Source organism: Diabrotica undecimpunctata, chromosome 5 (genome assembly GCF_040954645.1).
Source record: "Diabrotica undecimpunctata isolate CICGRU chromosome 5, icDiaUnde3, whole genome shotgun sequence".
Classification (NCBI taxonomy): domain Eukaryota; kingdom Metazoa; phylum Arthropoda; class Insecta; order Coleoptera; family Chrysomelidae; genus Diabrotica; species Diabrotica undecimpunctata.
In genome coordinates, this window is record NC_092807.1 from 25033700 (window position 1) to 25047617 (window position 13918).

At 33.3% G+C, this 13918-nt stretch overlaps 1 protein-coding gene across 5 annotated transcripts in view; it reads right to left on the reverse strand.

Moving 5' to 3' along the window:
- lig (ubiquitin-associated protein-like lingerer) overlaps positions 1-13918 on the reverse strand; it is a 99384-nt gene that overhangs the window by 58577 nt on the left and 26889 nt on the right. For all 5 annotated transcript variants that reach the window (XM_072531765.1, XM_072531766.1, XM_072531768.1 and 2 more), the window contains exons 4-8: positions 10195-10914; positions 5009-5362; positions 2889-3185; positions 2114-2353; positions 1146-1380 (exon numbers count right to left, since the gene is read on the reverse strand). In XM_072531765.1, coding sequence (XP_072387866.1) covers positions 1146-1380; positions 2114-2353; positions 2889-3185; positions 5009-5362; positions 10195-10914 — 1846 coding nt within the window. The remainder of the gene's footprint in view (positions 1-1145; positions 1381-2113; positions 2354-2888; positions 3186-5008; positions 5363-10194; positions 10915-13918) is intronic.

Sequence of the window (13918 nt, forward strand, 5' to 3'; positions counted from 1 at the left end):
TGATGAAGGTTGCCAAAGAAAAATGGTCGCAAATTAGGGTTGCCGGCTGTTAAAATCGCGAGGTATCAAATATAAAATAAAACAGAGTTAGCGCGCAATGACACTGATTTTACAAGTGATAATATGTATATTATTAACACAATCTATCGACGACTGACACTAGCCATGTCAAACAGTGGCGTTGCGCGCTATCTCTCGGTTACTTTATCATTATATTTCGCGTTTTTAACAGCTGGCAATCCTAATTTGCGACCATTTTTTCTTAGACAATCCTATATTATCCTATTAATAAAAAATTAGCTTTAATTTGATATAAAAAACATGCATATACATCATGAACAGCGTATTTTATTTAAAAAATAAATAAACGAAATTATTGTTCAACAATTCTTCTTCTTTCGGTGCCTATTCGTTCCGAATATTGGCAATCATTCTGGCTATAATTATTTTATTGACTGATGCTTTAAATAGATTCGTTGTTGTTGTGGAGAACCATTTCCTCAGGTTCTTCAACCATGATATTCTCCTTCTCCCAATTCCTCGCTTTCCGAATACTTTACCCTGTAGGATTACCTTCAGTAATCTGTATTTAGTGCTGTTTCTCATTATATGTCCGAGATATTCCAACTTTCTCCTTTTAATGGCATACATCACCTCTCTTTCTTTGCTCACTCTTCGTAATACGGTCTCGTTGGTTATCTTGTCTATCCATGATATCCTTAGAATTCGCCTGTATAGCCACATCTCGAAGGCTTCAAGTTTTTTCTCCATTGCTTCAGTTAGTGTCCAGGATTCAACTCCGTAATACAATATTGAGAAGATATAACATCGTAGGAGCCTTACTTTTATCTCCAGATTAAGATTGTGGCTTTTAAAGAGTTTGGTCATGTTATTGAATGCACTCCTAGCCTTCTCTATTCTACATTTTATTTCCTGTGAGTCAGTAACAATTAATTACCATTAATTGAATTAAAACTAAAGCTTGCGGCCACTTTTTGACTGGTAACCTATTATCAATGTATTCTCCTATTCTTAAATGTATGTAAAGATGTGAGTTTGGTTAATTATGTCATGAACGTAGTAATCTGCAGTGGGATCTTGTACTATTAGATTTCATAAATTACATAACATATAAAAAAACTTACCTGTGCTAGCACCATAAACAGATTGACTAGTATTCTGTGGATAGGATGGGGTATTTGAAGAGTAGGAATTAGCCTGACTAATCGATGGAAATGCTGCTGAATTTGTATTAGATTGATAAGAACTATTTGAAGAGTAGGTACTTGGATAAGTGTTCCCACTAGCAGCATTGTATGATCCAGTTTGACTGTTCGCATAACTATTAGCTTGATTCGTAACATAAGAACTCACAGTAGACTGGAAAAAAATAGTAATTAAAATTTTTGATGAATTTTGATAATTGTTAGCATGTTGATTTGTTTTATAAGTTACAAGGACAGCGCTTTTAAAATAAAGAATACCATAGTGCTCCTCTATCCATGTATATTATGTTCCTCGCATTACTGAGGTTACTTGAAAGGACGGATCATAATTACTGGTGCCACGGCTCAAGTTAAGCTCAAGTGACCTTCCTAAGCTTATTCCTCAATGGGTCCTATTTTTGCAGCTTGATGCCAATTGACAAAACCGATCTTATTGTGTGTATATACATGGCCAATAAAACCGAAGTAGCAAAAATATTTTTTTCTAGTTTTTTTATAGATATTCAGAGGGGGTCTCCAAACCTTCCGCATAGTTTTTTTATTTCAAAATAATTTTTTGCTTTCTTACTTTCTTAAAGTAAATGCAATTGTTTGTTATACTTAGTATACTAATTTTTCAGGTGAGTAGCGTTTTAATAAATATATATTCAGCATTGTTATTTCGCGTTATTAGTAATAAAGGTTTTATCTCAGATTGCCAATGACATCCTAAAGAAAAGGCAACACTATGAACTATACACTAACATAAAAAACTTATAAAAAGTGCTGTTCATGAGTTAATACCTCAACCTTCAGTCTCGTCATCGTGTCATCATAGATAACATTTTATATTTAGATATTATAATTTATTAGAAGAGAAAATAATATCAATAAATCATTATACTTACTGTTGTCCCACTATATGTCGATGAATTGTAAGTATTTGTCTTAGGCTGGTAGGAACTGTAAGTTGAAGACTGTGAGTACGAATGTGTGTCAGGCGGTTGTTTACTCCCTCCTAGATCCAGGCCTGCTGCTGTTACTGAAGATGATGCTGGAGTGCTGCCCTGCGTCGTCGTCCGAGGAGCAGAACTGTACGTGTTCGTCAGATGATCAGTTGTTTGGGGAATGGAATCTGAATTTGACAGCTGAGGAAAAAAAAAATAGTATACATAAACACAAACAGCTGAAGCAGCCTAGGACATTTACGCAGTTAATTAATTTAAAAAACATTGGATACAAAATCGATCGTTTTGATGCAGTGGTATTTGCATTTTCCAAGTTGGCGAGCATATCGTGAATTCAGTTATTTCTGAACGATTATATACAAAGTTAGGTATTCTTACTTTTTAATACAAGTCTACTACTCCAATACTACTTGACATATACATTGTATAAACAGACATGATTAACACCTTATTGAAAAACATCTTAAGAAAAAAAGGATCAAATTCGAATTTCATCTGAGTACAGTAAACATGCATTTAATTTCCAATTGAATTTGGAAATGGAACACAGATCTATAATGAGAAACAGAAAAAATAATATGGCATTATACATGCAAAAACAATAAAGACAAAAAAGAAGTGGTAAAAAAATTTCAATGACAAGCACAACAAACAAAAATACTGTAACAATTTTTCGTATTAAAAATTAACAGTTATGTTATGTAAAAATACTTACGCTCTGTGACAATGCAGAGCTAATACTGTTCTGTGTATTAGTTTTAGGGGAATAGGCATCCAAACTAGAGTTTTGATTTACAGACGATGAACTGAGATCTAGGCTTCCACCTGAAGGAGTCACTACTGATGCTGCTTCAATGCTATTAGTAGACTGAGTTGTAGTACCATATTTGGTTTCTATGCCTCCATCAAACGAAGAATTTGCATCTATCAGATCCATAGCACCAAATTGGACATCCAAGTAGCCTATACTTGAATTTAGATCACCTGGCATTTCTACTGCACTAGCTGGTATCTGAAATTTAAAATAGTATAAAATTGAAAAAGGGCAAATACTGATAACAATAAAATTACAGACATTTAAATTAAAATCAGGATGCCATGATCATCTGTATTAACAAACTGGTTTGTAAGTAACATTGTACAGAGTGATAAAAGACTTATCACAAAAGTAGTGTTGCTTTAACCTGCTTGTTATTCAGTCTCGTCATCGTTTCATCATAGGTAATATTTATTAGACTATACAGTAATCTGATTTAAGATAAAATACTGCCAGCAAATAATCCAAAACTACAGTAACATAATTTTCGTTTTATCCATGGGATCTTAACATTTCAGCGAGCACGCACTCATAAGCTTTGTGACATAATTCCTTTCCAAACTTTCCACTTAGCCGTAAGCCTCAAAATTCACATATTGGAGGGTAAGTTTATCTTTAAACTACAGATGTTGTAACCGTTTCAAAAGATTTAAAAGAAAATCATAAATTTCGATTATTTTTTTTTTAATAAAACTACTAACCCCATCTATCTGTCAAGTACCTGTAGCCGACTCAAGGATTCTTCTGTAATTCCCAAATATATCCGGTAGATGAGCCCATTCATCAACTTGTCACTCACGCCCAAATTCCGAGAGCGCAAGAATAGCGTCTCCCTCTTTTCTCTTAAGAACGTACAACCGTTAAGACGTGTTTCCGCCGTGGGTCTCATTTAGAGGTGAGCTAAGAAATCCTTTTCTTGTCCATATTTCAGATAGATATTTATTTTTAGACCCTTATTGGAGAGGCTATAATGCTGATATATTTCTAATACATGTTTTATGTTTTATATTCTGTTTTATTTGGCCGACTGATTAAATAAGAGAAGAAACAGAGCAGATTCTGGTTGTACCAATGTTTTATTATATCTTCTACCAAGAAAACGAGAAATAATTATGAACTCAAAGAACGAAAATATAGTGAAGTGTTTTAATTTTATTTAAAGGTTTAATTTCTCTATTATTCCTAGTTGATAAATAACTATATTATTTTCAATGTAAACAAATTTCGAAATTTGTGGTTAATATATATATTCATTTTCTTTATAACTAATTCTTAATTTAATATGATACAAAGCTTTTTTGTTTATGATAGTGTAAATATAAAATGGTATTTTGGTATCCTTTTGGGATGACATAACTTTTAATGTTTTCTTTTTGTTCATTACTAAGAAATAATAAAGTATAGTTTTCTTGTAAACCTTCGACAAATCTTAATTTTTTCTTTGCTCGTCCCCTTCGAGGATAAACCAGGGGTGGCGTCCAATAATAAATTATAATTTCATATTATCGAATTGTGCTTGGATTTAAGATACGATAGTTTCTATATGTTTAAAAAACCCCGCCCAATTCTCTTCGACAGTGAGCGATTCTGGCCTTGCATATATCATTGTAGTACGCAGTGCTACAATGTATCGGGTTATGTACGCAAGTGTTGAGAATCTCAGAAATTTCCATTGAGATTAAAATTTACTTGTAATTGATAGATCGCATCATAAAGATGATGAGATTTACTTTATCACAAGTGAGTTTTAGGAACAAATCAATGAACAAAAGAGTTCTATTGAAGAATCAAATACATCAGATGATAATGAACAAGAGAAAACCATAGAATTTTTCAAAACTATTTTATATTGAGGTAAATGAAATTGAACTAGACCAACCAGAGAATCAGTATCGTTTATATAAAAGAACTAAACATTACTAATATTTAAAAAATTTTATCCGTACTCAACATACTAAAATTATTAAAAATTATTGTAGACAAGGTTAAATGTTTTAGTATAAAACAAAAGTAATTACCTTTGAGGGCGGTGGTACCCGAGCCCTCTGTGGTTTTGTCCGGGTTGGTTGTTGAGTGGACACCGTTTCTTGACCTGCAACATAAACATTGCTCTGGTATGTATTGTCTGTTCCATATTGACTTGAGTTGGTTTGGGTGCCATACTGGCTTGAGTTGGTTTGGGTGCCATACTGCTGAGTTCCAGTAACATAAGGTTGAGAAGAAACACTCGACCCATACTGATTAGTAGATGCACTGTTGTACTGTGGACTTGTGTTACTTGCATATTGGTTTGTAGTAGGTTTTTCATAAGTTTGACTTTGATAAGGTTGAGTCTGATACGATTTGGCGAGGCTATCATTGTTCTGCTGCAGCTATAAATAAAATAAGGAGATTAAATATATGTAAAAGTTTAAATTTTACTGATATATACAGGTGATCAAGTTAAAATATAAGATCAAAAGATTTGGCACACAAAAAATTCTATTGACTGATTGATCTTAACCATCAACATGTATTATTAAACTTCTTGAAATATCTTTAATAATTTATATGAGAAACGAAAGCAAACTCGTGAACAGCATGATGCAATATTAATGTAAATCATTTTATACAATCGAATACTGAATGAATTGAAGCAACAGATACTGATACAACAAAGAAAGTAGAATTCTTTAACAGTAGAAAATACAAAATGTAAAAAGTGAAAAATTGCATTTTTTTTTTCTTTTCTCAGAACAAAAAGATTTATTAAATAAATATATATTTGTGGATGACAAATCGAACATTAAGTTCCATAGAACCATAATTAGACAAATAGTATGTTATGGATGTGAGAGATGGGTGGTGACAGAAAACACTAAAGTTCTGAAAAGGAAAATTCTAATGAAGATCTTTAAATCAATCGCCGAAAATGGTATATAAAGATCTAGATATAATGAGGAACTGCATCATCCGTTTAAAGAACCACCTTTCTCAGAATATGTTAGATTTCAGAGACTTCGATGTCCGGTAGTGAGGATGGATGATGACAGTCTGCCGAGAGGAGCTCTAGATCATAAAGTGCAGGGCAGAAGAGCAAAAGGAATAAATGCACAAAAACAAACAAATATACCTTCTTCTTCTTTCAGTGCCTATTCGTTCCGAATATTGGCAATCATTCTGGCTATAATAATTTTATTGACTGATGCTTTAAATAGATTCGTTGTTGTTGTGGAGAACCATTTCCTCAGGTTCTTCAACCATGATATTCTCCTTCTCCCAATTCCTCGCTTTCCGAATACTTTACCCTGTAGGATTACCTTCAGTAATCTGTATTTAGTGCTGTTTCTCATTATATGTCCGAGATATTCCAACTTTCTCCTTTTAATGGTATACATCACCTCTCTTTCTTTGCCCACTCTTCGTAATACGGTCTCGTTGGTTATCTTGTCTGTCCATGATATCCTTAGAATTCGCCTGTATAGCCACATCTCGAAGGCTTTAAGTTTTTTCTCCATTGCTTCAGTTAGTGTCCAGGATTCAACTCTGTAATACAATATTGAGAAGATATAACATCGTAGGAGTCTTACTTTTATCTCCAGATTAAGATTGTGGCTTTTAAAGAGTTTGGCCATGTTATTGAATGCACTCCTAGCCTTCTCTATTCTACATTTTATTTCCTGTGAGTGATCCCATTGTTCATTTACTGTTGTTCCAAGATAGTTATACTGTTTTACTCGGTCCACTGGTGTATTATTGATAAGTAGTTGAGCGTCTCTAACTTTATTTTTGCTGATGATCATAAATTTAGTTTTTGTTATATTTACTTGAAGTCCAAATCTTTCACTTACTTCATTTACTTTGTTTATCAGTTGCTGTAAACTGTTCAAACTGTCTGCAAAAATAACGGTGTCGTCTGCATAACGGATGTTGTTTAGGCGTTCTCCATTTAGAAGTATTCCATGTTCGCATTTTTCCAAGGCTTCACTAAATATTTCCTCTGAATATAGATTAAATAATATAGGTGAAAGTATACAACCTTGTCTAACGCCTCGTAGAATCTGGATCATTTCCGTTGGTTCACCTCCAAAATTCGTTCTTATTGTGGCTGATTGGTTCCAGTATAAATTTTGTATTATACGCCGATCTTTATCATCCATTTGGGCTTTTGTTAGAATATCCATCATTTTTTGGTGTTGAACTGTATCAAATGCTTTTTGGTAGTCCACAAAGCAGGTGTAAATATCGCAAGTCATATCTCTGCATCTTTGAAATAATACTTGTAGACTAAACAGTGCATCTCTTGTACCTACGCCCTTCATGAATCCAAACTGTGTGTCTTGTATTCTCTCTTCGCATAGCTTGTATATTCTACGATGTATCATTTTAAGAAAAAGTTTTAATGTATGGCTCATTAGACTTATTAGCCTATATTCTCCGCACTTTTTTGCTCCCTGTTTCTTTGGTAAGGTAATAAATTCTGAAAGTAGCCAATCTTTTGGGATATTGCCTGTGTCATAGATATTATTGAAGATTTTACATAGTACTCTTAAAGATTCATCATCAAGAAGTTTAAGAAATTCAGATTGTACTCCGTCTGGTCCTGGAGCTCTACCTTCTTTTAGTGATATTATGGCTGCTCTTATTTCTGCCACTAGTATAGGTGGTCCTGTTTCCGTAGGTATTGGGGGCTGGTTCTCTCTCTCATCAAAAAATAAATTTCTTATGTAATTTTTCCAGGTATCATTGATGCTCTCTTTGTCCACAATTATCTCTCCATTGTCATTAACAAGTTTACTTATTCTTCTGTTTTTACATTTACCTGTAATTTCTCTTACCTTCTTATGTACGTTGAAGTCGTCGTATTTACTTTGGAGAATTTCGATTTCTTGGCATTTTTTCTCCAGTTCTTTCTGTTTGGCTTCTCTGATCTTTCTCTGTATCTCTCGCTGTAATGTTTTATACATGGAGTTATCGTTCTTGTTTTTCCTTCTTTCTTCCATTAGTTGCAGAATCTCTGTCGTCATCCATGTCTTATTCTTACCTTCTTCGTTCTTCATAAAATTGTCTTTAATGTCGTCTATTGTTTTCTTAAGGGATTCTATCTTATCTTCTGTGCTTTCCGTTGTATTATCGATTTCTTTAAATTTTCTATTTAATGTTTTGCTGACTATTTCTTTTACTTCGCTACATTTCAGTTTTCTCATGTCATGTTTTTTTACAGTTTTTCCGCGTATTTTCTTTAACTTAGTTCTATACACGCCCACTAAAGGATTGTGGTCAGATTGAATATCAGCGCCTGGGTAGGTTTTAATACTGTTGAAACTATTTCGATATCTTTTGTTAACAAGCATATAGTCTATTTGATTTCTAATATACCTAACAAACAAAAATATTGACTATTATATTTTCACTTTATTTTCTTTTGTTAAACCTTTGGTTACTTACAATAGTTTGATAAATTCTGATAAATATTGTTCCGAGATGTTTTATGTATTTTGATATGTATTGCAGATAAAATATGCGTTAGATATTGCCGTTTTAAATCAATACGTGACAATGGCAAAAAATAATTTGTTGTCAAATTGACATCTCCAATATTTTTCTTTGGTGTATAGTTTGAGTTAGCGAGATGCCTCAAAACAGGCTGATTAGAATCGTGTATTTGATATATTTATAGTACCAAGAGATGACCCACATTTGCGACTTTAGTTTCTACCAAATCACATGTTTACAGCACTGCAACTTAGAAACCAATTATTAACCTCCAGACAAGTCATTGTATTAATCAAAACAGTAATAATAAGACTTAAAAGGTCAGCTTAAATCTATTATGTTTAGAAACAAAATTGCACATTTAGAATTTGACAAAGCAGATAATAACTTGTCAGTGAGGAAAGGTCCTCTTAACAGATAACACAAAAATAAAATGATAGGAGCCTGATGGAAGTAGTTGTGTATAAGGAAGATTATGAGATAAAATGTAATCTTTTTCACAATCTTGGCTTTGAAGGCGATTCCATTATAATAGAGGATGTGATTAGTTGGGAGAATCGCAAAGAGCTCATTGACATATATTTCAGGAAGACTGCTGACTATAGAGCGTTTCACGTTAAGAAAATAACATTGAGGAGATAGGGCCATGTATTTCATATGGACGGTAGAAGCGCAGCGATGCCACGATGAACACAAGCGTGATTCAGGGTTGTATAATTTGTATTTTCGTTTTCACAGACATGAATTAAATTAATGTTTTTTAACGCAATTGACCAAAAGTGACCATTCGAAACAAGAGATGAAAAGTAGGGAAAATGATTTTAATTAAATAAATATTATTTACAAAAGATAATTTTATTTTATCTTATTTTAATTATAGTAACGATAGTTTATTTGTTTTTCGGTAAGAGTATCATATACCATGAATCATAGAAATCAGTAGAAAGTATTGCTTAGTTAAATCATGCACTTTGCTGGCTGTTAAAGATTTAAAAGCAAATAAACGGACCGCTTGGAATGCATATATCTAATTACTAATTGCAACTTAAAATAATACGGTGTACATATGTCAGCGATTTTATGTCGTTCTCTGAGACTACATAATGATAATAAGGTTTTGTGGTTCTTCAGTTGTTATTCTGAATTTACAGTTAAATGTTAATTGAAAATGGAAATTCGAAAAATATATCGACAATCTAGTAAACCGCATGCCTGAGAGTTTTGGCAACACTGATCTTCATAAACCTAATGTTATTTTCTTAATGTGGAACACTGTATAGTAAATATGCATGATCCTTAAGAACATGTTTTACCTTATGTTGGCTTTATTGGCTACAGCGTAATTGTGATAACGCATGATAGTTTTCGAGCCCAAATACAGTAATAATAGTAATCCAATACCTTAAAGAAGTCAAAACTGCAGCACATAAGTGGACAAAAAAAGTCCTAAGGATAATCCCATAGTATATCTATGCGACAAGCTGCAAATTCCGCAAAAATTCATTAAATATATTTTGTACAGCCTGATCAGGAAGACACAAATTATCAGATTTAGGAGGAAATACTAGATATTAAAATTTTATTATGTTGTGTTGTTACTAGGTATAACATCAATTTTGCAATTTCTTATAAAAAATGTCAAAAATGTAATTCATTTTATTATTAATAACGTAAAACACTCCAGTGAACAATATTTACCCACATAAATCATATAAATAAATTAACATACCTGTGAAAAGTATTGAGTTTGAGCTGCTGTAAGACTACCCATCATAGGTGGCACAGGACTTTGTGAGGGCCTCTGATTAGAATGCTGTACCAGTTGATCTGCAACAAAAGTTGGATCTTGCAATGCATTCATTGCATTACTTTGCTCAATCACAGGATCCATTGCTGAAGAAGGAATGCTAGGAGTAAATACTTTAGTATCTGCCAGACTTCCTTGGTATTCCTCTGTTGACCATTCATCTGTGCCTGGAAAATCATCCCAATTATCTTCTACAGTGTGATTTGTAACGGCGACAGTATTATTATCCCAAGTATTCGAACTATCCCACGTGTCAATAGGCTTATAGGCGTTATTGTTTCTGTTGCCCCTGGGTAAATACCGCCCACCGGTTCTGCCACCTCCTCTTCCTCCACGACCACTTCCTCCGCCTCTAGGGCCACCGCCTGGTCGCCCTCTTCTGTCCCTGTCACCGCGGGGGCGGTCCTCAGCATTACGATCGTTTTCTTGACGTTCGCGTTCACGACCTCGCCAGCCCCTGTTGTTCTGTCTGCCACCGCGACTGCCACCCCGTGGTTTATCTTTGTCTCCGCCAGCGGCATTCGATAATGGTGGCGCCACATCATTCCATTCTTCAACTGGAGCATTTTCATCGGCCTTGTCTTGTTTGCTGGCTGAAGCTTGTCTGTTCTTTTTCTTTTTAACTCTAGTTTCCCACTCACCCTAAAATAGAAATCTATGTTAATAATCAAAAACTCTTTATTATGCAATACATTTTTTGATGTATTTAATAAGTAAAATTATATGGACTATCTATCATAAGGTGAAATTCGGTAAAATTTAATATTACACATGAAAATATATAAACCAGAATGGTTGGTACAACAGCCCAAGATGGAAGATTCCGTTATTTGCATTTCGTTTTCATAACAAACTATGTTGTATTTCATAATAACAACTTGTCTTAATATTAATTTTCATAGAAGATATTCTCTCAATTCTGGATGGAATTGCAACCAAAAAAGGAAATTGAAAAAATTGACCAAGTGAGCTCAAAAAAATACAAGAAAAAACAAAACAAAATAAATAATGCTAGAACACCCATACATCAAATCGATGAAAAGTACATTGTTCACGTTGTTTGATACTAGAAAATAAAGAACATAACCAATATATGTAAGACATTGCCAGGGGAGAATACATAATAAAAAAAATGCAAAGAACAAACAAAAAGTTTTAGTTTTCACAAAGTTAAATTTATTGACGAACAGAAGTTCAAAACGAGATTCGCAAAAATAAGTAAATGTAGCAAATCAATGAAGTATCCAACAGGACTAGAAATGGACGTGAAAAAAAAACTAAGTTCACCATTATTACAAAGCGACATATATTGGGAGACTAACTATTGCAGGAAAACAAGTAGAGATGATTAACAACTCAAATTAATTTAGAAACCATGTAATTGACAAAAATGTCCAAAATAGAGAAATATGGAGATGACTGATTCTCAAAACATCATGGATTTAATGTATTGTGTAACAAATTCCAAAGTATTGTGACATTACAAAAGGTTCGCGAAGTTATAAAAACTATTAAAATCAAATGTTGGAATCTTTGGGTCATATTACTAGAGGTGAGAAGTTTGAAATCATCAACATTAGCAGTTTTGAGTCCACTACTGAACATAGGCCACCAGTTAATAATTACATTGCATTTGATCTGGAACACTTTGAATCCAATCATGCTGGATGCGTTTGATGTCGTCCAACCATCTTGTCGGAGGGCGTCCTCGATTACAATAAGCATTGTGTGTAGATTAGTGATGTAACGAATGTCATTTTTTTAACATTCGCGAATGCGAATATATGCCACCGACATTCACGAATGCAAATATTCATTTTTTTAATTTGGCAATTTTAATTGTCTCAGGCGCTGCCGACCAGTGGCGGAAATTTTTGTCAGAGGGGGTCATGGGTCTTGAGGATGATTTTGATACAGGATTTAGATTTTTGCACCTTTCAGTGGCCGATCCCCAGAAATTTTTTGTCGGGTGGGGGGGTCATGGGTCTTGAGGGTGATTTTGATATAGGATTTAGATTTTTGCACCTTTATGATTGATATCATTAGTGCCTTATGTAAGGGAACCATTTTCTCAATAATTATTTTAGGCGATATATTAAACAAATGAGAAATTATTAAAACCCAAATACTCTACGGGTCCAAAGAAGGATACAACATTAAGGGATCTTAAACTTAAACCAGAAAAAAAAATTTAATCCCACATACTCTATGACAGTAAAATCAAGTGTACAAAACTATTAAACCATAGGAAAGTTATTAAAATATAAATACTGAAAAATCAAGGACTGTCAATTTAAACTAGTTATTTTAAAGACAATTAATTTAAACCCACCTATCCTATGGCTACAAAATCAAGAACAAACCAAGGATAAATAAGTATAAACCCATGTTAACTAATTTAAATGCAATAACTCAATGTAAGTAATGAATGTATTAAACATTCCTAATAAACTCTATCTTATCGTTGGATATCCGATATCAATTTGTAAAAACATTCATTTATTCCTTATTGCTATACGGAGTGGAAATATCGGAATTACAAGTATGATGCGTATAGAAGCCTTTGAAATGTGTGTTTTTCGAAGGATGCTGAAGATTTCGTGGACAGAGCATGTGGCCAACAACGAGTAAAGTAATGAAGACTGAGAGAACTCCTAAATATTGTAAACAATAGAAAAACGAGTGATCTAGGACATATTTACAGAGGAGAAAAATATAACTTTCTACGACTCATAATGGAAGGGAAAGTAGAAGAAAATGCTCCTGGCTGAAGAATGTAAGAGACTGGACAGACATGGACACACATTTGATACTAAGAACAGCTTAAGATAGAGAGCAATTTATTTAAATTAATTTATTTAACAAAAAACATAAGTGAGTGAAATATTTTTTTACTCGGTATTGAAATTTTTCTCACGAATTGAGTGGTTAAAAATACTGTAAGAATAAGATAAGTAAATATTATATAATTTTATAAAATGTATTCTTTTCGCCTATCCGATTAAGCAAATCGCTCTTTGATTACATCAACATCTAGAGAAATTTCAAGATGCACATTGATGAGTACTAAACCAGTTAACCTTTCCTCCGAAGTTCTATTTCTAATCCAAGTCTTTAGACTTGGCAGTGTAATTAATATCAGCAGAAATATTCTATTTGGATACATGTGAATATCGCAGTTTTCTAATACTTCTAAAATACAATCAGGAAGTTTTCCATTTCTATCGGAAATTCTATCTCATCGATAATTGAACGATTCTCTGGCACTAAAATGACGAATTGACAAAATTTGAAAATCGCCTCTGAATTCGTGGATGTCTTAGTCGAGGTATTACTGTATTTAGAATTGTTGATTTTTTTAAAGAGCAGTTTAAAAAGACTTCCGTATAATTCTACACCTACCCGTAGAATAAATGAGTTTGAATCATTTCTTCAACTCTTGACTTCCTGCTTATAAGGTTGATGGGTTTTAAATTATTTTTTTAGGATTATTTGATTCATATTTAATTTTGTTTTGGGGGTGGTGATGACCCCCGTGACCCCCCCTTGGATCCGCCACTGCTGCCGGCAGTTTCATTTGCGCGTGTAGTTAGATAAGTTCAGATAAATTTAGTAATTCAGCAATTTTCAGAACAATTATACAAAT